At 40.3% G+C, this 25,178-nt stretch overlaps 1 protein-coding gene across 2 annotated transcripts in view; it reads left to right on the top strand.

Annotated features, from left to right (window-relative positions):
- cpne5b (copine Vb) overlaps positions 1-25,178 on the top strand; it is a 132,736-nt gene that overhangs the window by 60,660 nt on the left and 46,898 nt on the right. For both annotated transcript variants that reach the window (XM_088640193.1, XM_088640194.1), the window contains 3 exons: positions 4,281-4,344; positions 20,868-20,971; positions 23,382-23,486. In XM_088640193.1, coding sequence (XP_088496319.1) covers positions 4,281-4,344; positions 20,868-20,971; positions 23,382-23,486 — 273 coding nt within the window. The remainder of the gene's footprint in view (positions 1-4,280; positions 4,345-20,867; positions 20,972-23,381; positions 23,487-25,178) is intronic.

The raw sequence follows: 25,178 nt of genomic DNA on the forward strand, positions 1-25,178 counted from the left end.
AAGAAACAAGACCTACAGACCAGTACTCTCATATCTCTCTGTTTTCACTGCCTTTCAAGGCATCCTGATGGAGATGGTATACTAGAAAAAATCGAATTGCAGTAATATTTCTTACTTTCTAATAATGACTATTTTCTTATTTTCTAATAATTCTTATTTTTGGTAAATTGTTGGTAATTTTATTACCAATAATGTGTATTTTTTACAAAGCCGGAATTACAATCTGATACTCCAAAAACAGTAACTCAACATGTCTTAAAGAAGAAAAGTACAGTACTTCATTTTAAACATCTTGTACTGTAAGTTTAACAGAAGTCATTTAAGGTTTTTTTTGTCAAAAATCTGAAAAACACAGTGACAGGCTGAGTGACAATCTGAGAAATGTCTCAGCCATGCTTTTCACTCTTTTTTTTGTTGCCGTAAGTTGAACCTGGAACAGAGGATAAGTTGGTTTCCATCTTTATGGTTTGTTCGTGATGATGGTTCTGCTTCTCCACGCCCTGCTGGAGACAAAGTGTTGTTTCAGTAGATATGTTCATGGCTTACTAAAGTATTTAGAAAATTCTAGATTTCCATCAGCCCTTTGGCAGGTAATCATATTTAAATTATGCTGGAAACTGCTAGATTTTTTGGCCTTTTAAGATGTTAATTTTTTTGGAATGTGTGCTTGATTTGAGAACTATCATCATGAGGGGCTGAAGTTTTTCTCCTGGTGCTGATGATTCACCGTATAGTGTTCGTGAGTCCAAAGTGGCTCTGTGCTGCCTGAAAAAGAGCCTTATGTGTGAGTGGGCAATTTTTCAAACAGACAGCCTGTTTATTTCTTTTTTTGTCTGTTTGCTGATTTGGCTCGACAAACATGCTAATTGCTGCTAACTGTTAGTCTCTTCACCTGTTCACCTGCACAAATGTGTTATTGGGAATGAAAATAATCTCTCTGGTGCACCCATGCACTCCAAACTAATTCCCCAGCCTTTGAAAATCGACATATGTCATCTCAATAGCAGATCTGGTTCTTTACTGATTGAGGGTTACCAGATTAAGTGGAGAGAGATTAATCATTTATACCCAGCTCACAACCCCCCTGCCCCTCTGAGCGGTACCATTATTTCTTATCGAATAACGGTAAAAGAATGTCTCTGCTCATAAGCGGAAATCTGCCTTGGATGGAGGAGCTGGGGTGCTGATGTTGTTTGTGCTGCACTGGGTCAATTCCAGACAATCGCTGATTTCAGCAAAGCAGGAGAAGGGTAGACATCTGTCCTGTGAGTGCTTCGATCACCTGGCAGTGAGACTCCCATCGATTCCTGGCTGGGGGCCCAGGAGTGTTCCTGGGCAATGCAAGCCATCAACCTCCCCACTCTACCTCAGGTCCTCCAGGGAAGTATAGTGCAGGAAATCCCTGGTGATCCTAGTGGACAGCAGAGAGAGGCACAGAAAACAGCAGCATCACCTACCTGCAAGACCTGAGCAGCGGAGCACAGCATCCAATAGCCAAATTTTCCAGGAAGCCAAGGAAAGCTTCTTTTTCTCTGTTGTATTTTTGTGTCACTTCTGCATCAGTTATTTAGCTGATGCTTTTATCCAAACTGACTTCCAGGGGCTAGGGGCTGAATTATGTCATCGGCAGCTGCTGCTGCACAAAGTTTTACAATAGGACCTCATTCTGATGTTTTAGTATGCCTGGGGAGACATACAGCGAGTTGATGACAGCTAGCCAGGGCTTGGAACTGGGAAGGAATCTTTTATGTTGGCTTCTGGATCAGCGAGTTTTTAAAATATTTTTATGGGCATTTGTTTGCTTTTGCAACTTGAATTGAAGCATAAGGCTCAGCTGAAGTGCCACTGAGTTCAGAGTATTGAAACAGGAAGAAAACTTATGATAAATTAAACGCTAGGGAAGACATGACCGCCTGCTGAGGTCTCACTTTCTATAGTTTGTCTAAGGGCAGAGAGATTTGACTTGATTTTGGGCCTCACATATTTTATCAGCACTTCTCAGTCCTCGAACATGTGCCATGACCTGTCCAATCCACGAGGGTTTTCGAACTCCATATTTAAGCTGTGGCTGTAAAATTACTAAAGAAAAAAAAGCTGTGGATCTATTAAATATCTCTTTTTGTTAATTATACAGATGCATAGAAAGCATAATTAAAAGCTTAAAACCTTAAAACTGCACAATACATAAATAAGACCTCATTTTGAATGTAGTGTACAGTTTTTGCAGCCACATTACATTGCAAATATTAAATAGCTGATGTGAAATTAGTACAACTAAGAATGACCAGGTACTGTATATTCCCTGAAAGGCTAAAACAAATATGTCTGTATGATTAGAGAAGACAACAAGGTGACCTAAGTCAAGTATTCAAAATCCTCAAAGATACTCACACAAGTTACTGTATACAGGTTAGAAATTAACCCATGCAGCTGGACATTGAAATCAACATTAATTACAAAAAAGTATAACCTGCCTGGATATGAAATGCAGAAAACCATGAAAAAGCAAGGTGAATGCTTACGATAAACAAGAGATCTACATAAACTGCAGCTACTATGACAATTTCCTGCAGTAGATTTTCTTAAGGGTAGTAAAACACAACCCGTTTGATCAGTTTCCCATCTGATTACCTTTTCCTACACTTTATTAGTACTCATTGGCTGTATACTGTGTTTTTCTCCTGCTTTGGTCATTTATATGTGAAACATACTGCAGATTTGGCACTGGAACACTGCATTTTGACAGGAGACTGTCCTTTTGTTTTTTTTTTTCTTTTTCTCTCATTAAACTGACAGCAACCTGTGGCTCTTAGCAGAATTCTAAAGAAAATTCTAAAGCTGTCAAAAAATTCTGACAAGCATCCTCCTGCCTCCCCCCTTTCATGGGTGAATCAGGATTCCTTCCGCTGTCCATTCGAAAACTCAGTGACAGCCTATGGCGGGGAAGTGGAACGGACAGGCGGTGGGTGTCCTGAGGGACAGGGAAGCTTTCCCTTCCTTGTCCCAAGGCTTTCTGGGTGCCAGCAGCTACCCCTGACTCTGACAAGCCTGTTTCTGCTCTGACATGGAGCCTGACGTTGGAAGAAGTGAGGGGTGAGGCTGGTGAGGCAGACAGGCTGTGAGTCACGAGTCTGCTGTAGGGCAGTCAAACACCAACAGATTTCCTTCAGTTCCTCTCACACTTGGGACCAGCAATGTGAATGAACAAAGTGTTAATTGCGAAGTGCATGTAAGCTGATAAGCGATCAAGCCCATGTTGGCTGTGCAAATTAATGGCTGCAATATCTTGAACCAGGCTGAAAGAGGGGGCACTTGTGTTGTCTTGCTTACTGACTGAGAGAGTGAGGACTTGTGCACACTCTCTTGCACCAGTGTTAAGGAGAGTGGGGACTTGTGCACACTCTCTTGCACCAGGCTAGACACTGGTGGAACTGTGCATTCTCCTTTGCACTGGGATGGGGAGACAAGCTTAAGACCTGAGTTAACTAGTTCAGTTAAGGCTTGACCCAGCATTTAAGGAAATAAGAAAAATATTTGCAGTTAATGATACTGGTATTGCACAAGCAATAAGAAAAATCAGCAGCCAAGTGAACTGCTTCTAATTTATTCACATTGGTTCAGATGAACTTAATTGGTGACCCAAGGTTAAATCCTCTAGTTAACTGATACTTTACATCCATTTAATTTTTTTTTCTTGAATCACCTCCAACAACATTAGTCATCAGAACAGAGGTACACATGCTGTTTTAGTTACCCACCCTGGAGGCGAGTTGTCATCCAGAGGGGAGAGGCCTAAGGAGTCTTTGTGAAGGCTTGTCGGGATATTTGCTCTCTCTCCTTCCCAGCTGAGGCCTGAACAAGAATCTTCTTAAACTCCATGAAAAGTCCCTGCCTTTCTTGTTGGTTACGGGGCACAGTAGCAGAGACAGGGGGACCATTAATGTAGAAACAATGGCGATGGCTATGGATCAGCACCTCACAGCTGATTACATCTTTAGCCATTGGCTCTCTGTTCGCCCGACTTCCATGTGTATTTCACTCCATCTATAAACATCTGTCAAAGGTTGCTTCTTTTGAAGGAACTTGTGAGAGGCAGAATTAAAAGTCTTTTTAGATAGCTCTGTCTCCAATGTGGAACAGTCATTTTGATGTAATTTATTTATTTCCTGCAATTCACAGTAATATCTATCCATGTAAAGATTAACAATGTGTGTGAATTATTAATTGCCGTAGCTTTGCACTATCTGTTAAAAGTAACAGTTTCTCATCATTCATTTCAGTGGAATTCCTGGAAAGAAGTGTGGCATCATCATTTTATCTGCTGAAGAACTGGGAAACTGCAGAGTAAGTACAACAGTGTTTCTTCAGGTTCTACTGAGTGAAGGACCACTCTTTCTCATGTTTGCAGTGCAGAGCATTGTGAGTGCCATGCCTTTCTTAGCTGCGAGTCATTATGTTGCAATAAGGCACTCCAGATGAGACTGTCATTAGTGAAGGGTTGTCCTTTGACATTGCGCCTGTTAACCACATGACATTGTGTGCACTACAGCCAGGAAAGAACCAAGTAGCAGCACATAAAGATGCTTGTCACATGGTAACAAGAAAACATGAAATGAAAACAAAACTGAGTGAATCAAAAATCAACCAGTCGATTATAATTTGAATTGACAAAGGGCCTTTTTTGGCTATCACGCCAAAGACCTTTGGAATAAAAAGCATGTACGTGGCCCCCTGTGTGGCACAATCGCACAGAGCTCTATGGCTCAAACATCACTGATTCAAACTTGGAACATATCACTAGCGAATTATACCAGGCAGCATTCTGCTAATTGTGCAGGGTTGGCTTTAGATAGCCAGAACTGATAGCCCAATGTCACAGGCTGTTCTCTGTGTCTGGCAGAGAACCAGTGACACAGAGCAATGGCATTAGCGAGAGATATGCCACTATTGCAATTGCCACTAACTCTCCAAAAGGTGAGGGGCTGTGCCAGGTGGGCATGTCAGGTGGACATCTCTACAGATCCTCCTCCTCCCTCTGCATTTACAGAAGTCTTTGCCAGAAAAGCCAAATCTTACACTGCTGGTGATTCAAATTATCAGGAAAATAACAAAAACATGTATCACACAAGCATGTGGAAAATCTGAAATCACTCCATGAAGTAAATGCCAAAATATATAATGCGTGGCACACAAAACTCATGATACAGTGGAAGAACTAAAGTTTTCAGAATTGTTTTAATGCAATGTCCAGTAAACTGCCATGTAGACGTACAGTATGTACCCAGGTAATGGAGAAAAGTGTCCAGATATCTGGATCACTGTTATAAGAGTTTCTCTGGGCTGTGTCTGTGTGCTAGTGAGAGGTATAGAAGATGACTTGGGAATAGGGTGATATCTGTGTGCCTCTTCACTGTTAGCTTGTCATTTCTATGCTCCATTTGCTTTTTTACTGCAGAAGTTCTAAGTGATATTTGCGCTAGGCTTACTCTAATTAATGTTAAACATTGCCCGCGCTTCTTATTCTTTAATTATGGGTGCAATTTTGTTTGTCTTTTATGTTTTAATAACCTCCCAAAATGAAAATAAGCAAGTAAAGAATTACACTACTTAGGATGGCTCAATATTTACAACATTAATAATAACTAAAAAATGAAGGGCAAACGATGTACGCTGGATATATCAGTGAAAAGGCAAACAACAACAAAACAAAATAACTCAAGCTCGATGTGAACAGCATGGGATGAGTGGTGCTTTTCTGAAATGTTTAGTAGTGTCAGATACTGATGCTTTCAGACAAAATTCGGCATGATAGGATAGTGTCTGGTCTTGTCTCCTCATGGCACCAAGTAGGAGCTTTTAGAGAGCAGAAGGGTTTACATTATGCTAACTTGTGATAAAGAGTGAACTTGGAGGGGGTTTACTGAAAACCTCACAGCTGCTGTTTGCTGTTGAACAGATGTAATGGACTGTGCAATCATGGTCTCCTTATAAAATAGATTTGTGTTTCTTTTTTGAAAGCAGTTATAATGTTATAATGCTATTTTTTTAATTTTATGAATTTCTTACTGTTGCATACCAATAAGCAGTATACAATACCTTTGTCTTTCAGTGTACATTAAGTTAGCAGATTTCACTTAGGAAGTATTAGTCATACAGCATCTGACTTTAAGACTCATTAATATGTTCAGATATGCTCTTTAGAAAGCCTGGACGTTTGCGAATAGCTTTAGTTGGTAACAGAAGGTTGACAGAATTGAAGAAATCATACCATATCAGAACTTAAATAGACAAACAATAACAACTCCCACTCTCCAGTCTTCAGCCTTTTTAATTAAAAAAGTAAGAATAAGAAGCTCTGTAGAACAGTAGCTAATACACAAGTTATTAACAGAAAAAAGTTTCACTGTAATCTAAGGAGTGATTAGATTGCTCTTCATAACTAAAGTTAGTTGCACAAATGTGTCTAAATTGGATTATATGATGTTTTTGTCATGTAAATGCTATTAAAACCGAAAAGCATCCAAATTACTGCAAGCCGCGACTTAATTGTGAAACACGTGAATTCACACAAAAAAGTGTGACATTATCAATTTGCTTTTGCTATTGCTAAAGTAGGGATAACTTTAAACTCAAATTTAATCTCATCATATGTACAGTATATGTACTTTTACACCTGTTATAACTATCCATTCAACTGTTTGCCAACCTACATGATTGTACACAATCATGTTCATCTATCTTTCTAACACAGACAGTCCTTTAGAGTCAGCAGCTACAGTATATTAACTTGCAACTCACAACTAGCAACCCCCTGAAGCTCAGCAGGTTTGAGCCTGGCCAGTACCTGGATGGGAGACCTCATGGGAAAGCTAAGGTTGGTGTTGGAAGAGGTGTTAGTGGGACCTGCAGGGGGTGCTCACCCTGCAAAATGCATGGGTCCTAATGTTCCAGTAGTGATAGGGAGACTGTACTGCAAAAAAGGTGCTGTCCTTCAGATAAGATGTAAAACCAAGGTCCTGATTCTGTTCTTAAAAATCTGGGTGTTTCTTGAAGAGAAGGGGTGTTAACCCTAGTGTACTGGCCAAATTTCCTCTTGGCCTGTGCCCGTCATGCCCTCCTAATAATCCCCATCTATGAATTAGCTTCACCACTCTATTCTCCTCCCCACTGATAGCTGATGTGTGGTGAGTGTACTGGTGCACTATGGCTGATGTTGCATCATGCAAGTGGGGCTACACATTGGTGGTGGTGGAGGGGAGTCCCCATTACCTATAAATCGGTTTGAGTGGCATGTCCAGAAAATGTTCAATATAAGCGTAAGGATAAATAGAACCTTTACAGGTATTTTCAGCTTAACAGATGGTCAATACATAATGGTGATTTGACTTCTTATGCAAATAAAGAATTTCAATTTACTATTTTGGGTCAGAGGAAATGAAATTTTGTTCTCATCAATACTGTGAGAAACACAGCTGCACAGCTGCAAAGATGCACTCCTGGAGAGGCAGAATTCCAAGAGTAAATTGTGAAGATTCTGCAGAACATATCCAAGTCATGAAGTTGGTGACACCATACAGTAGCATTAGACACAATTTCCAGCCTTGATGTTGCTTGGATTGCTGAGTGGTTTGTCAAGGATATCAAATGGTTCTTGCCAGGTTCTTTTGTTTTTTGGTGTTTTTTAGATTTCTTTGATGACTTATTATCTCATATAATATACAGAATAAATAAAACATTTGTGATACCACCCCTTCCTACACACACAATAAGGTTTAAGACAGGATGCACAGCAAACATAAAAATACAGAAAGTCTGGGAAAATGCTTTTCAGCTTTTCCTTTCAATTATTTTGAAAACGTCAGATAAAATCAACAGTATTGCAGCAGTGAGTGATAGGAAAGCCTGGAAATGGGAATAATTACTTTAGGAATTTATTGTGCTTTTTAAATAAGGAATGGTTCACAACCACTGGGGGCCCACTTCACCCACCACTGAAGTGCACCTCCATCTGGGTGACGCAGTGCAGGTCAGGTAGAGAAATTGTGCCACCTGTTGAGTTAAGGAAAAACATGAGGGAGGTGACCTTGTACAGTACCAGCCCAGAGTGGAATTTAACCAAGACACCTGGGTCAAGATGCCTACTCTTAGGAACATTGCCTGGGATTTTGAGGGCTAGATCATGCACAAATCCAAAACAGACCTTTGATTTAGCATGTCATCCAAAGGACTGCTCATCTGCAGCATGTTCCCCTTATCTGGAACATTTGCAGCCTTTCCAAAAGTTTTGGAGGATGTGGATCAACGTAGAGCCATGCAAGGAGCACAATGGGAGCAGGACATCATGTATTAGGAGAGCCTTGCAGTGGAGCTCTAATTATACTTTTAAATTCTTGTGCACACTGATCAATAGGAGACTTTGCTTCATTTCTGTTTGACCATCCTTTACACACAAAGGGATCCAGAACCTTTAATCTGCACATCGTAGCATATTGAGCAGGGATTCAAAGCATCAATCGCATTGTAAACTGTTTCCCAGCTGCCTTTGTCCTCTGTCTCTGAGTCTCGGGTCTAATTGCACAGACGCCTACTCTTCCTTGATGTGTGACCATTAATCTTTCGGTTCTCCCCCCACATTAAAGTGGCAGGTGTGAGCTTTTCCGTGCTGAGAGAGACCTCCCTGAGCGCAGATTTCATTATCTAATTTAGTCTCAGGAGTTTTTTTTACTTTAGTTTCCTAGTTTGGTTTACCTTAGACACCGGATCCCTTCCCCCCACCCCAGCACAGACTTTCTATTTCTCCAATGTGAATAATAAAATCATCCCTAATGGCTCTCGATTCGTTTTATAGTTGCTGAAGTGCCTTTACATACTTGTGATAAGGGTAGCATGCCTGGTGTTTAAAGTGAAGTATTAAGCTTCACAACATGGAAACTGTGTTTATTAAAAAAGTCTTATAACTGCTTTTGGATGCTGCATCTTGTCACGTGCTAATGTCTGTTAACTGGATATTATTTATCATTACATATACAATTGTCTGATGTTTATAGATGGTGGTAATTGTACCCTCGTTCTTTGCATATTGTTTTATTTGTGGATATTACATTGGATTCCTAATGTAAAACATAAATATTTGGGAGATAAGCTCACTAAAGCTTAAGATGGGAAACTCTATCAGAAAAAAGATATGAGGTTCATTTCAGCAAAGATTTCTCTGACACATTTGAAAGCTATTGCACTTACAGAGATAATGACACATCTGGGTTTTGAACAGTTTCCAAAAAACACATTAAACTATAGATCCTTTTAAAAGGCAGCTGCCAATAGTTTCATGTGAAGAATTTAGAGAGGCCGAGACAAGGGACAGTGTGGTAGGATGCTACGCAGGTGCTTGTTATAACCTCTGTTTTCTTAAAGATTTAGTTGTCAGTCTTCTTGGATTTAGAATCTGAAAATTATCTGGAACACTCCAGCTTTGTGTTCAACTGGTACTTCCTGCCTGCTGCAGGCATTGACAATTAGATTTTGGATACAGTGAAAATAAAACTTATGTTAAAAAAAATTAAAAATAAGGAAAAATGGTGGAATCAGCTCTTCCCAATGAAACACCTACTCATCTGCATGACCATGCATGCACTCTGTTTGTATCCACTCAGTTTTTTCATGGTGTTGTGAAAAATGTGATCGCTGTCCTATCATAATACAGTATTGCTTTCAATTTTTCTTTGGTTTGTTCTCAGTAGGCACTAAGAAAAGGACACAGTCTAAAGGGCATGACACATATTGACTGTAGCTTTGCAAAAGCATTAGGTGAAAGCAGACAATTTCATGTACAAGTGGCTGAGGATTCTTTAGCTTTAATATTGCACATAAAGATTCTGAACTAGCTGGGAAAATCCGGAATCCTCAATCAGAAGGTCTTCTTAGAAGATCAAAGTGCTTCCCTTGGTTCTATTATCTTGGCTTGTCTGAAGTGCTGACTGATGGTAACGCTGAAGCTCAGTACCTCCTGTCACAGGCAATCAAGGCTTCTTGGCGGTGAGCTTTCCATCTTCTGAGCTAATGATCGTCTAGGAGAGCCCTTTCCCTCTTTTGCCGTGTCTGTGGAACTTCAAACTTGTTTATTTTTTGCAAACCAATTGTTTTTATTTTCTCAAGCACAATAACACAGAGTTAAAAAATAAACATTCCTAACTCTCCACATGAGCTCCTCGAATGCGATCAGTTACAGTTGAGTTTCCAATCAATACAGCCTTTGACTACATCAGCATATTTTGGTAATTATGGGTACATTCGGATTCATTCAGGAACATTTGGATACTTTTGGGACATTAGGGAAAATGCTGGTACATTGTTGTACATTTGGGTAAATTTGAATACGTTAGGGTACTTATGGATACCTTCAGGTACTGTACATTGGGTACATTGGCATATTTGGTTACATTCGGGCTCATTGGGTACATTAGGGTAGGTTTGGGTACAGTTTGGATACATTGGATACATTTGGGAACATTTGGGAAAATACTGGTATATTTGGGTACATTCGGGAATATTGGGTACATTCGGGTAAATTGGGTACAGTCAGGTATATTTGGGTACATTTGGATACCTATGAGTACTTATGGGTATACTCCGGTACATTCAGGAATATTAGGCACATTTGGGTCCATTCGGGTACATTGGGTACATTTGGGTCCATTCGGGTCCATTCAAGTACATTGGGTACATTTGGGTCCATTGGGCATATTCAAGTACTTTTCAGTAGATTTGGGTACTTTTTTGACATTATGGCCCATTTGGGTACATCTGGGTAGATCTCGATACTTTCCGGTACATTTGGGTTCATTTGTGTACATTTGTGTATATTTAGGTAAATTTGGGTGCTTATGGGAACATTCGGATACATTGGGTACATTGGGTACCTTCAGGTAAATTTGGTACATATGGGTACATACAGTTTGGGTACTTTAGGGTACATTTGGGTACTGCACATCTGGGTACTTTTTTAACATTCTGGTCCATTTGGGTACATCTGTGTACTGTACATCTCAGGACTTTCGGGTACATTTTGGTACATTGGGAACATTCAGGTACATTGGACATATTCGGGTACTTTTGGGTACATTGTGTACATTTGGGTAAGTTTGAATACATTTGGGTACATTCTGGTAAATTTGGGTACGTTCCGGTATATTCCAGTACATTTGGATACATTTGGGTACCTTTGGGTTCATCTGGGTACATTTACAGTAGGTACATTCGGGTACATTGGGATACCTTTGGGTTCTTCTGGGTACATTTGGGTACATGGGGCATATATGGGTACATTCGGGTACATTTGGTTACTTTTGGGTATATTGAGTATGTTTGGGTACATCTTCATACATCTGGGAATATTTGAGTACTTTCGGGAATATTGGGTACATTTAAGACATTCAGGACTTTAGGGTTGTTTGGGACATTGGGGTACATTTGGGCACATTTGGGTTCATTTGGGTACATTCCAGTAAATTTGGGTACATTTGGGATATTTGCATATCTTTGGGTACATTTGTGTACTTTTAGGAACATTGGATACATCACCTTACTTTGACTTTGCTAATTTATGAAAGATGCTTTTTAAACTGTTCAATGGGATGATTTTTGGCCACTCCTCCTGTTTGCACTCATGTGATCTGGTGTTTTTAGTTAATACAATAAATATTCTTAGACATTAGACATTATAGTAACCAATCAAAGCATTAATTTTTATGCTCTTTTAACATTGTGTTATTGTTATCCTGTTGTGGCCAGTTTTTGAGTTTCATGACTGTATATTCAGTTCTAACTAGAACACCAGGACCACAAGATGAACACCAGAACTAAAACGGAACAAGTCCATTTGTGTTTGAAAGAGCTTTGTCTTTCTGTGCTAGTCGTACTCCTGGTAAGACAGTCCAAAAACTCAACTTGTGCTTCAGCTGGCAACATCATGTGGTCCTATTTGACATGGGAGCCACTTTTATTAGGCAGATTCGTGTCTTAAAGTTGCAATGGAACTCTGGCACAGTTACTGCCAGAGTTTTACCAGATTCCCACTCTTGCCCTTTGGTTTATGTTATTCTCCCACATGTTTTCTAACCACATGTTTAAGCAAGACATATCAAACATTATCATCCTAGTGGCAGAAACCATCTCATTATCTTGATGATGGACGGCACAGTCGAAGCTGGAATGTCCTTCAAACTGTTTTAAAGCTATCAGGAGTGATGGCTAATAATGTGATACTTTATTGAGACTTTGACTTTCCCTGTGATGTATTCAGCATCTTTATATATCCAGAGGGTTACTTCCAGAATCTTCTGTAAATCTTGTAAGCCTTTGTGAAACTACCAGACATAAAAACATTACTGGGTTACATTTACTTGTATTTTAAAATACATTACAGCTTGTATTTTAAATACTAGTACAGTATAGGAATATATTTTTTATCACATTTTAATTCCTAAGATGACAAATCCAGTTGTTCAGCTGAAGTTACAGTATCTGCAGGTGTAGCTGTGAAGTTATCTGCCCTATTCCAACCACTCTATTGTGAAATATGTTACTCAAGAACCAGTCACTATTCGATCTGTTTGCATGCATATTGAATTGAGATAAACAAATGACAACACTAGTTTCACAGTGGCTCCTTTGTGATTTGCAAAGAGAAGCTTTACAAGGGAGCAGTTCGCCTCCCACAGCCTAATACATTGAATGCCATCTGCTGTGGTGTGAGACAGCGGGTCAGTAAAGGGAGGCTGTGGATGGCTTGAGCTGGACTGCTATTGCACTGGGCTAGTCCGATAGAGGCCAGAGCCCAGGCAATTGGCAGCTGTGCTTTAATGGGGACGGATTGTTTATGTGAGGCAACCTGAGCCTGCTGCTTCAGGGGTTTCCTGATACACTTTTCCAAAGCACAGGATTTTCCTCCTGCAAGTGTCCTCAAGCCAGTTAGTGCTACATTCTCTTTACACATCAAATTGCTTTGTAACTCTCGATGCATAAATAAGATATTACTGGACGCAGACATTATTGTGCACACATTGTCAGTCCTCATTAGTGGCTGTTTCAGTATCGATTGTTGTTAATGGTACCTGTAGTTGTATTTATTTTTCTCCATGTAGCTTCTTTACTAAAGGTCTCACAGAGATTTTTAAAACATTGTCAGGTTGTTATAATAACAGTGTAAATTTGTTCTGAAGACACTGTTTTTGTCTTTTCAGATGTATTAGGAATTGAAAACACTGGATTTCTAATGGCCATGTCACAGAGATGCTCTTCTCATGTATTAATATCTAATGCTCTCTGTGCTCATTTGGAATTGTCATTATCCACATCTCATCCCCGCCATTTTCTGGAATAAATGATGTCCCTGGTGCACGCTGCCACCTCCATACTGCCGTGCGGTCGAGATTTCTCTTTCGTATCTGTAACACTTTAAAGCACCGGCTGATGCATTGCAGAATAATGCGCTATTTATGTTTATCAGAAGGCATTTGTGTCAGGCTGATCCACTGAGATTACAGAACGCAGCAGTAAAAGGATATAGAGGAATTATTTGCAATGCAAGAGGATTGGAATTGCTCACAAGGCAAGAAAGAGGTGCAGGCTTCCAAGAGAGGGTTTTATCGACATAGAGTGAGATCAATAAGAGGCATCAGGCTTAGCCTAGTGGTCTGTCTACCACTTCCCCTCTGTTAGAGATAAGTAAAATTTGCAGAGATATTTTACACAGAGTAATCCTGGTTTGAGATCTCCACGTTTCCGGGGTTTCCTAAAAAACAGCCCTGCCTAAATGAGAACTTCAAAAATAGCTGGGTTTTGTACCTTAGAGGGAACAGGGCCATGACATGTTGACAGCAAAATGTTCCAGCGGTGATTCCTCTATGCATGGTCTCAGATATTATTTAACTTGACAGCATGCTTTTCTTAAACACAACGACACAAATGAGTGCTGTGTGAACACAGTATGGTACACCACCAGGAAATCAGCCCACTGTGGGGGTTGTCAGAGTGCCCAAGGCAAAGTACAAAAAGGTTTGAGAATGCTATCTGTTATGGGCAAAGTTGTTTGGAGTGCGTTGCTGGCCCTCTGAATACTGGAGCCTGTTGCTCTTAGAGGGAAGCAAGTACTGTAATTACAGTGAGAAGCAGGGGCTGTCAGCGTGCGATGATGAGGCAGCAGCCCCCTCAGTGACTTACTCAGGGCTATTAAAACTCCATTAGCATGTTCTTAACAGTTTTGAGTCACCCTGATTTAACAGCCATGCTTAAGAGATGTCAGGGAATAATCGTTACACAGGTTGCACAGTTCACCTGCCTGGCAACTGAAGAGATAATAAAACACAACAATATGGACAAGGTTCTCTCAAACTCTTGGCTTTCCTCCTCCTCCTCTACTTCCCCTTACCTCCATCCACTTTTTCCTGTCTTCTCCTTGAGATCGAAGAGAAGTAGACAGTGTGTCATCAGCACCGTTCCACTTTACCTTATGGAATGAACCTTGCAGGAGAGAGCTGCCAAATCAGTCAGTGTTGGAGGGCCCCTCATCGTGGGAGTGCTGCTGGGCTCAGTTAACTCACTGGGCACTGGCGGGCTGACAGGGGTCTGTACCTGAGCTCAGGCAGGTCTGCTCTGAGTCATGGGGCCACTTCCTCTCTCACGCTGCTGGAATCACACTTTCCTGTGGGATTTCTCTTGTTTGGTGCCAACAGAATAGCCATGAACCAATTTCTCATCTCTGACTCCAGCCATTTCTCCAGTGGGCACAGTACCTGTACATTCCAGACGGGGCCAGTGTGAGGCCAAACTATTTAAACTCTTCAAGAGGTGCCAGCCTAATGACCCATTAATGCAGCTGTGGTCAAAATCAGGATATGTCACTCATTGTTGATGCGTGCTTCCTAGTGAATTTTGACGACAGGCTACCAGCTCTGCAACAGGCTGGGGATACTTTGCACAAGTGCAGAGAGAGATTGCAGCTAAAAAAAAACATATCTCCCACCTGAGAGAAGATTTTTTTTCTCTCCATTTTAGGATTGTAGCTTTGTAAATAAACTATTTTGTCTTGTTGCAGCCTATCAGTGTTTCAGTTGTAATAAGAGCTGTAAACTCTGCACTTTAAACCTGTAATTTCTTTAAAAAACATTTATTTTGATTTTCAGCAGATCTGTTTTTTTTTCTGGTTGCCTAGCACTGGCGTACCTTAATCTGATTCTGCAGCTGTTGTACTGTATGGCGGATGTTATAAAAAGACTTTATTGCAAACACTGTTGGACATTTCAGGGATCATTTCAACTGTGAAACAGGGGCATCTCTCATGAAATGTTCTTTGTGCCTTTTTAAATACTGTATGTTTTATCATTGGTTGTGAAGAATAAAGTCTTAACTTCCTGTGCCATGCATACCACTGAACTAAAACAGCTAGGACCTTCATACTGTATATAACAGATTTAGAAAGGGTAACGGACGACCAACAGGCAGGTTAGTGCCCTCGAAAAGCATACCCCTCCCGAAATAGAAAACATCAGAGTTTTACAGACAGGATAGGACTTCTTAAAAATTTACAGAAATCCTTTCATGTAGTTATTTAATGTAATCTCAGTAGCATTGCACAGACCAAAGTCACATTTATACTATGCAAGTCTATTATGATAACAGTATTACATTACTAAAAATGTTTAAGTGAGATACATTATCCAATTTGTAACTTATTCTGCTGTGTGATTTTTTTTTTTACCAATTTCAACATTCTATATAGACAGATGGATATCAAGTAGAACTAGAAGTCTTATTAAAAGGATGTGAATTTTAACACTGTGAAAAGCTAATTCTAATTTAATAACTGAGCTAATTAATATTCACATCCCCATAATTCATAACAACATCGTTTACATGAACGAAACTAACAGGTGTTCCCTGAAAGATTTATACTGTACACTGTCTATATCTATCTGTTTCACTGGCGTATTTTTCACTGTCCATTTTACAAAGTTAGGTTTCCAGTGTTTCAAGGAAAGGAGCAGTACAGTTTAAAAAAAACGTTCAGGTAGGAGCAAACAAGCATCCCAGTACAGCTATAATTTTAAAATTGATTCCAGAAATATAGACATTGTTTAAATTACCCACCTGCGTACAAGGCTTCTGCTAGTCTATTGATCATTTGCAACTCTCTAAACTTAACCATTGACCAGTAGAAACGCTGACAGTTCAGCCTGATCCTGTTGCCTATTGATTAAAGAAATAACAAACACCAGTTAGCATGAGCCATGGTTTCATGGGAGTTGTCTGTTTTTTGGTCTGTGCAGATAAAAATGGGCCTATTGTACTAAGACATCCGCCACACTAATCAGGTGGAAATCTACCTACAAAAAAACAGACAGATGTTCCAATGACTGTGCCTCAGATTAAACCCTTTTCGCTATATGCTTCTCCCCACCCTTTGACCCTGTAACAAGCAGACAGTGCCCTTAAGTCACGCTCACTTTCAGATGGCGTGGTAAAGGGGCACGGAAAAATTTCAGTACCGCATGGGGCAGAATAGTGAAGCATGTTAGCAAAGTCATTACGTGATCAAAGTATCGTGAAAACTGATGATGGACAACAATGGAAGTTTAGACGTTCGCCATGTGAAGATTTTTTTGCAGGAAGCATAAAATTGAACCAACACAGCGATTTCTCTATTTCTGGAAAGTACCCACAGCTCGGATTCTTCCTAACAGGGTGCAGTGGAGGATCCTAAATGGCTGAGCTAGGAAAGCTCAGGCTTGGCTCTGTGATCCAGGTGCCGTGATCTTAACCCTGTGTCATGGCCAGGATTCCCAAAGCTGCATCTTTGTGAACTGAGAGCTATCGTTACAGAATCCCGGTTATCTCTAGCTAGGGGAGTGTCTCAACTTCTGCTGAAACAGCCTCTCCAGAGACTTGCCATGTGATCTGCAGGCTTGTAGAGGCATCTGTTAGAGAACCACAGCTCCTCTGCATGAACCTTTATTTCCTCTTGTTACTCATTCAGCCACCAGAGGTGGAAATAAAGCCCACAAATGAACCAATTCACTGCAGCACCCCCTTCATTGTTTGGAAAACTGCTATTCGAGATACATCCTACAGAGGCAAAACTTATTGTTTACTTTACTTGTAGTTTCTCCTGCTTGAATGGTAATATTTGCTTGTGTGTCAGATTGCTCCGCGAGACAGCACGTATTTATGAGTAACACATAAAAATGGCCTTTTTTCGAAATGCACTCAGGCGCTACATAGAGAACATTACTTCAGATAACTGGTATTTTGAGGTATTAGAAATGTGGAAGAAAAAAAATGCTAAATGAAAAGAGGACCTTCGCAAGAGGAGTCCAAATCAGATGAGAGGAGCTCTGGGGGCACAGTCAAGGAAACATCCTATGCTTGAGCTATCAAGGCACAATTAGTGTTTAAATGATTGACCTGCTGCTTTCCTCAGTTCTAAGCATGCAGTGCCCTGGGTTCAAGCAGCAGCAGCTAAAACTCTCTCATTGTCCAATCTGCAGGAGGCCTGTTTATCCCCTTAATTTTCGCCTGATGCCAGATTACACTAGTTCAAACAAGACGGAGGCAACCAGTGGCGCATTATGCCATCGGAGTTATTAAACTGTAATATTCATGAAAATGAAGTTGTCGGGGATGTTTTTTTAAGATTAAATAAACATGGCAGGATCAATGGATTTATTTTCTCTCTCTCCAGTCTTATTCGGGCATGGAATTGGTCAGGCTAGCAGCTTTTTTATTGCCTGCTTTAAAGCTTTTGTTTTTTCTTCTACCAGCAGATACACAAGATATTTGCCAGCAGGATATATGGAGATGAGAGGCAATATCTGTCCCTCTTGGCTAAGCCGTCCTGAGCCAGGGCTGCTAAGAACACACATCCCCTCCTTCCTGATAAGCAGACAGAATGTCAGCCTGCTGAGCAACATGCTTAACTGTAGACGACCCCAAACAACTGGCTTCAAAAGCTCTGATTGGCATATTTTTGCCTTTTTTGGCATGTGGGGAATGTGCACTTTTAAAGCAGGCTGTGGGTCAGTCCAGTCACGCTCAGCATGTGGTTCCAACATATTCCAACAAGAACCAAATTATTTTGATGTTCAAGAAGCTGGTTGTAGGAAATTCCTGCAAAGGAGCGGACTGAAAGAGTCTCATGTAGCCTTCATAAAAACACTTTGTGCAGAAGCGTGAATTGGTCCAATTAAAGGCTGATGAATGTGAGTGAAAAGGAACTTGGCATTGATAGTGTGTTGGGAATCCTGGCTCAGGTCTTAGAGTAGCAGAACTGTAAAATAGCATTTCATTGCCAATGTGTTTAAGAGTCCCATTAACAACACACTGTAGCTCTGTTCCGCTTCTGTATTCCAATAGAGAGTCAAAAAGGACACAATCAAAGTGCTGGTTCATTATCAGGGGATTAGACAATGCCATTCCATTCATGTTTTTTATTTGAATACCAGTGGTTCATCAATCCCTTCAATCAAAATCTAATCATCAGTATCTTACTGTATGTGGCTGCTTAATGAAGGGATGCTGTAGTGTGAACTTCACTGTCCTGTTTGAATGACTTACAGTACCTGTCCCACCTAATTTTAGTTCTAGGTGATTGTTATGTCCCTGCATCCTTGCTTTATTGTTGAGATTGCAGTGGTACTTTAAATTGACTTTATTGACACCTTTTAGGAATTTAGAGTGTAAGAATCACCTCACCCACCACCCCCAAAACATACACGGACATACCATTCATAAAGTCACCTTCCTTTCTAAAGAGATTCATCTCATCGAGCCTATCTCTCTGTGTCCTTTCCCATTTAGGTAATTTTAGGTGTGTTTTTGGTGTGTTGAACAACTGCATTTGTCATTAAAAGGGTTCTGTCTGTTTGAAAAGCTCTGGTCTGTATTAGACTGCATTTTGAACTGTGAATATCAGTTAATAAATAATCCTGACTGTAAAGCTAAGATATAATGTGAAAATCCAATCAGACTGAATCTAAGTCCCATAGCCCTTAATAATGCAAGTAAATGCCGGTATATTCACACATACTGTATTATGGCAGTTAGCAAATGGTTAAAAAGGCTTTCAAATCAGTGTAGCCACTTCTGAGTACCAAAGCCAGAGACTTAAGTGAAGTCCAGAAATTTGCTGACTGTGGACAGAGCAGTGGAGCTCAGTGTTTGGTCTTACCCTATCACCACACAACCGTTCATCGCCAATCTCTTCTCGACATGTTGAATGTACTGATGGTGTCACACCAGACTCTGACAGCTTAATGGCACGGGATCTCCATTTTTACCAGAGTAAGGAGAAGTATAGTCCTCCTACCAATCTGTCCAGCATTGCTTATTGTACATACACTTATAGTGCCTATTTAGTGTGAGCACCAGCTGCAAAAACTTTACAAGGCATTCACACAATATAGTAAATGAAGAAATGATATAATGCAAGGGGACTTAGTAGTCCAGTGGTAAAGGTGAAAGAATTTTACCAGGAGGTTTTCTGTTTTATGCCTGGTTCGGCCACTGACTTAGCCTGAGCAATTTGCTTAACGGCTTTATGCACAGTGCTTTGACAGTAAGATAGCTATTGTATTATGTACAATTATAAAAAAAATTGTAAGTACAACAGATAATAAAGCTGCATTAATATTATCTTTTTGTATAACATGTTTACATTATACTTTTTAAAACACATTAGATTAGTAACTTGTACAGTATATATAAAAACATCCACTTTAAGAACTTGTATGTCATTTGGGGTGCCTTGTAAGACTTCCTGGATTAGGGCTATCCAGTACCAGGACACTCCCGCATATAAGAATTTGAAATCATTCTTTGTCCTCAGAGCTCTCCCCTGACAGTCGACAGCAGCAGACCAAAATGAAAACCCCTGGAGCTCTGTGAATATTAAGTGCAGTATCAACCCCTCCATGTTAGCAGCTCTGTGAATATGAAGTGTGGTATGAACCCCATACCCTGTGAATAAACAAGAAAACTGAAGAGATCTTTCTTGAAGCTCTTATTAAAGACCCTGTGTGATGTGCTTTAGTTCTAACAACCACAGTCACACAGATTCAAGTTAAGGCTTTTAAGAGCCTCCTGCCCACAATGGGCTGTGCTAGACATTCAGTGTTTGCAAAAACAATTGCTAGACTGGGACTCAAGCAAGTGCAAGATAATTTAACCCAAGTATCAGGCAAAGGCACTTGTGGTCGGTTATTACTCTGCAGTTTCTTTGTAAAGCATTTGTTTCTTGCATTTAACGTGCTGTGCAGGTGATTGTGATGGTAATCTAGCACCAGATCGAAGGACATTTCCTAATGCTCCTGGTCTTGAAAGCAATGAAGGAATAATAGACTGCAGCTAGCAACTACAGTACCTTATAAATGTGCTGCAATTAATATACCTGTATTTGACGCATCCCAGAAACAAGTCTAGGCCATAGGGATGCACTGGAGAATAGAGGAGATCTGTATATGTATTTGACCTGTTTATTTGCAAAAGTAATTTTTAACTTACTTTGATAAATTTTTTATGTTCCCTCACCTCATTTCTGCTAGACTCTGCTCCTTTCAACTGTGCAATTATGAAATAACATTGTGCAGAAGATGAAACAAAGATTTCGTTTTTAATATCATCATTCTCTGCACCGGGACTAAGAATTCCCAGGCCCATAACTGTACTCTTCCCTCAAGTGAGACTTATTTGAATTTTCCACTTTGTTTTTTTTATTTTAATATACTCAATGTGTGGCAGGGGAAAATGCTGACTTTGCAACCAGAAAAAGCACTGTAATCCAAGGAGATTTTCTTAGACTTCTGTCTTGCCCACAGGATAGTGCCACTATGCAGTTCTGCGCCAACAAACTGGACAAGAAGGACTTCTTTGGCAAATCAGACCCTTTCATGGTGTTTTACAGAAGCAACGAAGATGGAACGTGAGTTTTTTCACTTGTCTTTCACAGGGAAAAGCATTGGCATCTTGGGGCTTCAGTACTTTGCTATACAGTAGTTGCAAAGATAAGAACAACCTGCTGTTTCAGAGGAGTTAGTGAAGATATTTCCTGAGGTGTGAACTGCACATGAGAAGCTTCATGGCAAGAGTGGTCCTCTTTGTCTCTCAAATATAAAATGTAAAATACATTCATGAAATACAGCTTTCATTTGTGAGCCATGTCTTCACAAGGAATTACACACATGAAATTTTAACTTTGTAGTACAGATCTGCCACCACTATTTCCAACATTGCACAATCTTGTGTTAGTGTATAGAATTTACAGTAGGTTTGATTACACCTGTTGTGTTATAACATATAACAAAGTATGAAATCCTCATTCACAAGAATGCACAATTGGATAGTAATCTACTGCCCTTTTCTAGTTGAAACCGAAATTGATGTCAGAAATGTCCTAAATATGGGCCATGTTTTACTGATCACACTTCCCACTACCACATGCTAATACTCCCAATTATATCCTCTGTTTAGTATGCGTGTTGCTCAGTGTGTATTACACCATAGCAGGAAAAAATTAGTCACTGTGGTGAAAAAATGTTTCTGGCCTGGAGGTGGTGATTTTGTTCACGTTTAACCTGAGGGTGTGAGAATAATGTGTGTCGTTAAACTCCACAGTCAGATTTGGGTGTGTCTCTCCTTGTGGGGATCCGATTGGCATATGGTGGGAGAGAGGATAATAACCAAATGGGGATTTTATAGCTTTTATATCCATTTTATAGCTGTAGCAGAATTCCAGAGGTGTGTAGATCTGAACTGTGTATTCTGTATGGAGAGCTCAGCTTCTCTCTGGTTTAACAGAGAATACAGAATACCATAAGCCCTTAAATGATATGTTTAAAAATATTAAACAAGTATATCTATTCCTTTATGGAAGTAAGAAGAGAAACAGCATACTGTGTGCATGATACAACAATTTAATGAGCTAATTTGGTACTACTATCTGTAATAGAACACATATGGCATCTTAATTATCTGGTGGTGAATTAAATGAGTGTATATTCATGCCCCTGGAAGTCAACGACATTAGGAATATATATCTGCAGGTTCAAAACCCCTCTGGAAACACAGTAATCTAGTCTGAATTCTTTTCACAATATGAAAGAGTGATACAAGTGCAAACTGTTGTTCTACTTTAACTAACTTTTTATTGAGCATTGATTTGTTACCCCTGGATCAATAATTTGCACGAATGTCAGTACTTTTTTTCTTACAGTCATATTGTTTATAGAATAAACTGATTTGATTGTTTATAGAATAAACTGTTTATACTGTAGATCTGTCCTCATGCACCAAGCCTGTAAATTAAATGAATTAAATGATTAAATGTACGCAGTCAGAGTCATTCTGTGACACAATGTGTAGTGTTTCTCACATTCACCGTATCTCTCAGCTCTTGAAGAGGACTTCTTAGAAGTGCTGAGCTGCAAGAGTACAAATTATTTTGAGTACCTTCCTTAGAAAAGCTATTCAGGGAAATAAAAAAGGAAATTGATTTAACTCATATTTGTTGACGTCAGACATCTAGAAAGAAACAGACCACAAAATCAGCAAAATCAGCTTTTGGAAACTAATCACATTAACCATTGATACCCCTCAATATCTTCTATCAAATAAGTACAAACTAAAAAACAGAACCTTATTTAGAGCAAGCACAGCTTCTTGTCATCTTTCATCAAAAATGTTGACTTTTAAATTAAGAAGTTCAAAACATGCCCACTAAGAATGATTCCCCCTGGATAATGTGTTTGTTGTTGTAAATTTCGACACAGTAGTTTACCACTGTAATAGCTGACAATTGTGGTGTAAGCTTCCGAAATCTGAGTGACTGTCAATCAGAGCCTGGCTGTCTATGAGATGGGCTCCTTGTGTGTCAGAGCAGAGGAATGAAGCTCCCAGCAGCCTGTATCTGGCTCAGGGTGCTAGAACAGATGTTTCAACATCTGGTACACTCCTATGTCACCTACACTGACATATTTTCTTCCTTCCCCCTGTTTTTCTCATGCAGTCTGTAAAGAGAGGTAACAGAGATTCCCTTGGCAACAAGATTTCAAGTTTTTTTTTTCTCTTTTAAAAGCCAGGCACAGCTAAGAAGAGAAAAATTTGTCCATATCAAAATGGCCTGATCTGAGGCCTGGCACTTCTGTTTTTGAGAGTGAAATGAACACTGGGAGTGGGATATGGATGCATCCAATTTTATTTATTACCTTTCATGAGCAGACTGCTTTGGACATGGACATGGTGACGATATCGGCATTAGACTAAGTAACTGGCAGCCGTCTGGCCATGTGACTAAGATGGCACTCTGTCTGTTTCTCTCTGCTTGTGTCTGAAAGGTTTACAATCTGTCACAAAACGGAGGTGGTGAAAAACACACTGAATCCTGTTTGGCAGGCGTTCTCCATCCCTGTCCGAGCACTGTGCAATGGGGACTATGACAGGTAAGGTGTCACTTATCCTTCAAGGCATTATGAGGCATTCCCTGAGGCCTGTGATGTTAAAATGTCTTGACACAACGACAGTGCAACAGCATCAGATCACCAAGCACAAAAGGGATGGGACACAAACACATGAGTATCTGATAGCCTTGCCTTAGGAATCATACAAAGGTCTCCAATGGTATGGTAGTACGTACCAGTGGGGGAAGCTGGATCCACACACTGCTTTTATGGATTAGCTTTTAAATGTAGCCTAGCTATAAAAGAATGCATTGTGCCCTTGCTGTTATCAGGCAGCTGTTCTCCACACCAAGCCTCTAGTAAGGCATTGATGGCAAACAGATGTTTGAAGGCAGATACACTCCCTAATCTTAACAGATCATTGTTTCCGATTCACCTGTATCTGGATTAGCAAAGTGTCTGAGTGCTGAGTGATAAGTCGTGAGGTTTGGGTGAGTGGAGAAGGGGGCGAGGGGAGAAGGAGAGAAATTCTGGCTGGAAGTCACAGGATGTGAGCTGGTGGGAGATTAGGTGGTCACCTTCTGAGAGAACCATGGTTTACAGAACACCAGATGGAAGAGATGATAGGAAAGAATATTGAAGAAATACAGAATCCGAGTGAAAGGAGGAGACAAAAGGACCGTGCCAGTATCAGGCAAGGAAATGCTTTTACAGTATGTTAACGAAGAAACTCTTCTGCGAGCCAGCAGCTGCTCCGTGGTGGAGTTAGCCTCTCCCTCACAAATCAGAGGAAGTGAGGATCATCTCCCTGTCAGCTTCAATCACGACGACGAGGACAGGGGAAATGTCAGGGTGAATTTAATCCTTAGCGGTTTGTGCTTTAACCCTCCAGCTCTCTGGCTTTGTGAGGGTAATGCTTTGTGACAACTTCAGAGTCAGGACAACACCAGAGGACGCTCCAGACACCAGAGACCTGGTGTGTGAGAACGAGGGCCATCACAGGTTAAGCCCTGACCAGAGGGCAGGATTGTACATGTAGTGCTTGCCTGTGTCCGATTCGAATTTCTGTGGAGCAGTGTCATTATAACACTTATGACAATATTGACCTCTGCAGTGATCCATGGCCCAAACCAATGCTGATGGTGTTGAGTGATATTTCCCAAAAGAATTGTCTGTGATCTGTGATCTATATGTACTAATGGGTATAATTAGTTTCAGGAAAAGAAAGGATACTATTGAAAGGAATGCATTGGCCCATACAGCCTGTCTGTTTAGCTAATTGATCCAAGTACAGTACCTCATCTGGTCATTTCCCAAAAGAAGCAAGGTATGGACTTTAACAACACTGGCAACTTGTTTAATGCTCCCACTTTCCTTTGTGTAAAGACATGCTTCCTATTCTCGTTTTTATCCAAGTCTCCTCTCCTCTTCAGACAAAAAACACAACCACCTCTGTGCCTGAGTGATGTACAGCTGCAGAGCTGTGCTGCCCTGACTGATAGCTAAATAGCGGTTGCTAAATCCAGCTCTTCCTGAGAGGGTGTTTGGAAGAACTTGCCAGGCCTGCCACCTCATTTGCTCACACAATGAAAATTATAGGTCAGGGGATCACCATAGTACCAATCAAGATTGTCGACATTTCTAGTCCTGATTAGAAAGAAAATAGGACCCCCAGGAACTTTGTATCAGAACCCATTTATGTATTTAACTCTTAGTCTTCCTCCTGAGGCACAG

This window comes from Lepisosteus platostomus, chromosome 7 (assembly GCF_059453375.1).
Source record: "Lepisosteus platostomus isolate fLepPlt1 chromosome 7, fLepPlt1.hap1, whole genome shotgun sequence".
NCBI lineage: Eukaryota > Metazoa > Chordata > Actinopteri > Semionotiformes > Lepisosteidae > Lepisosteus > Lepisosteus platostomus.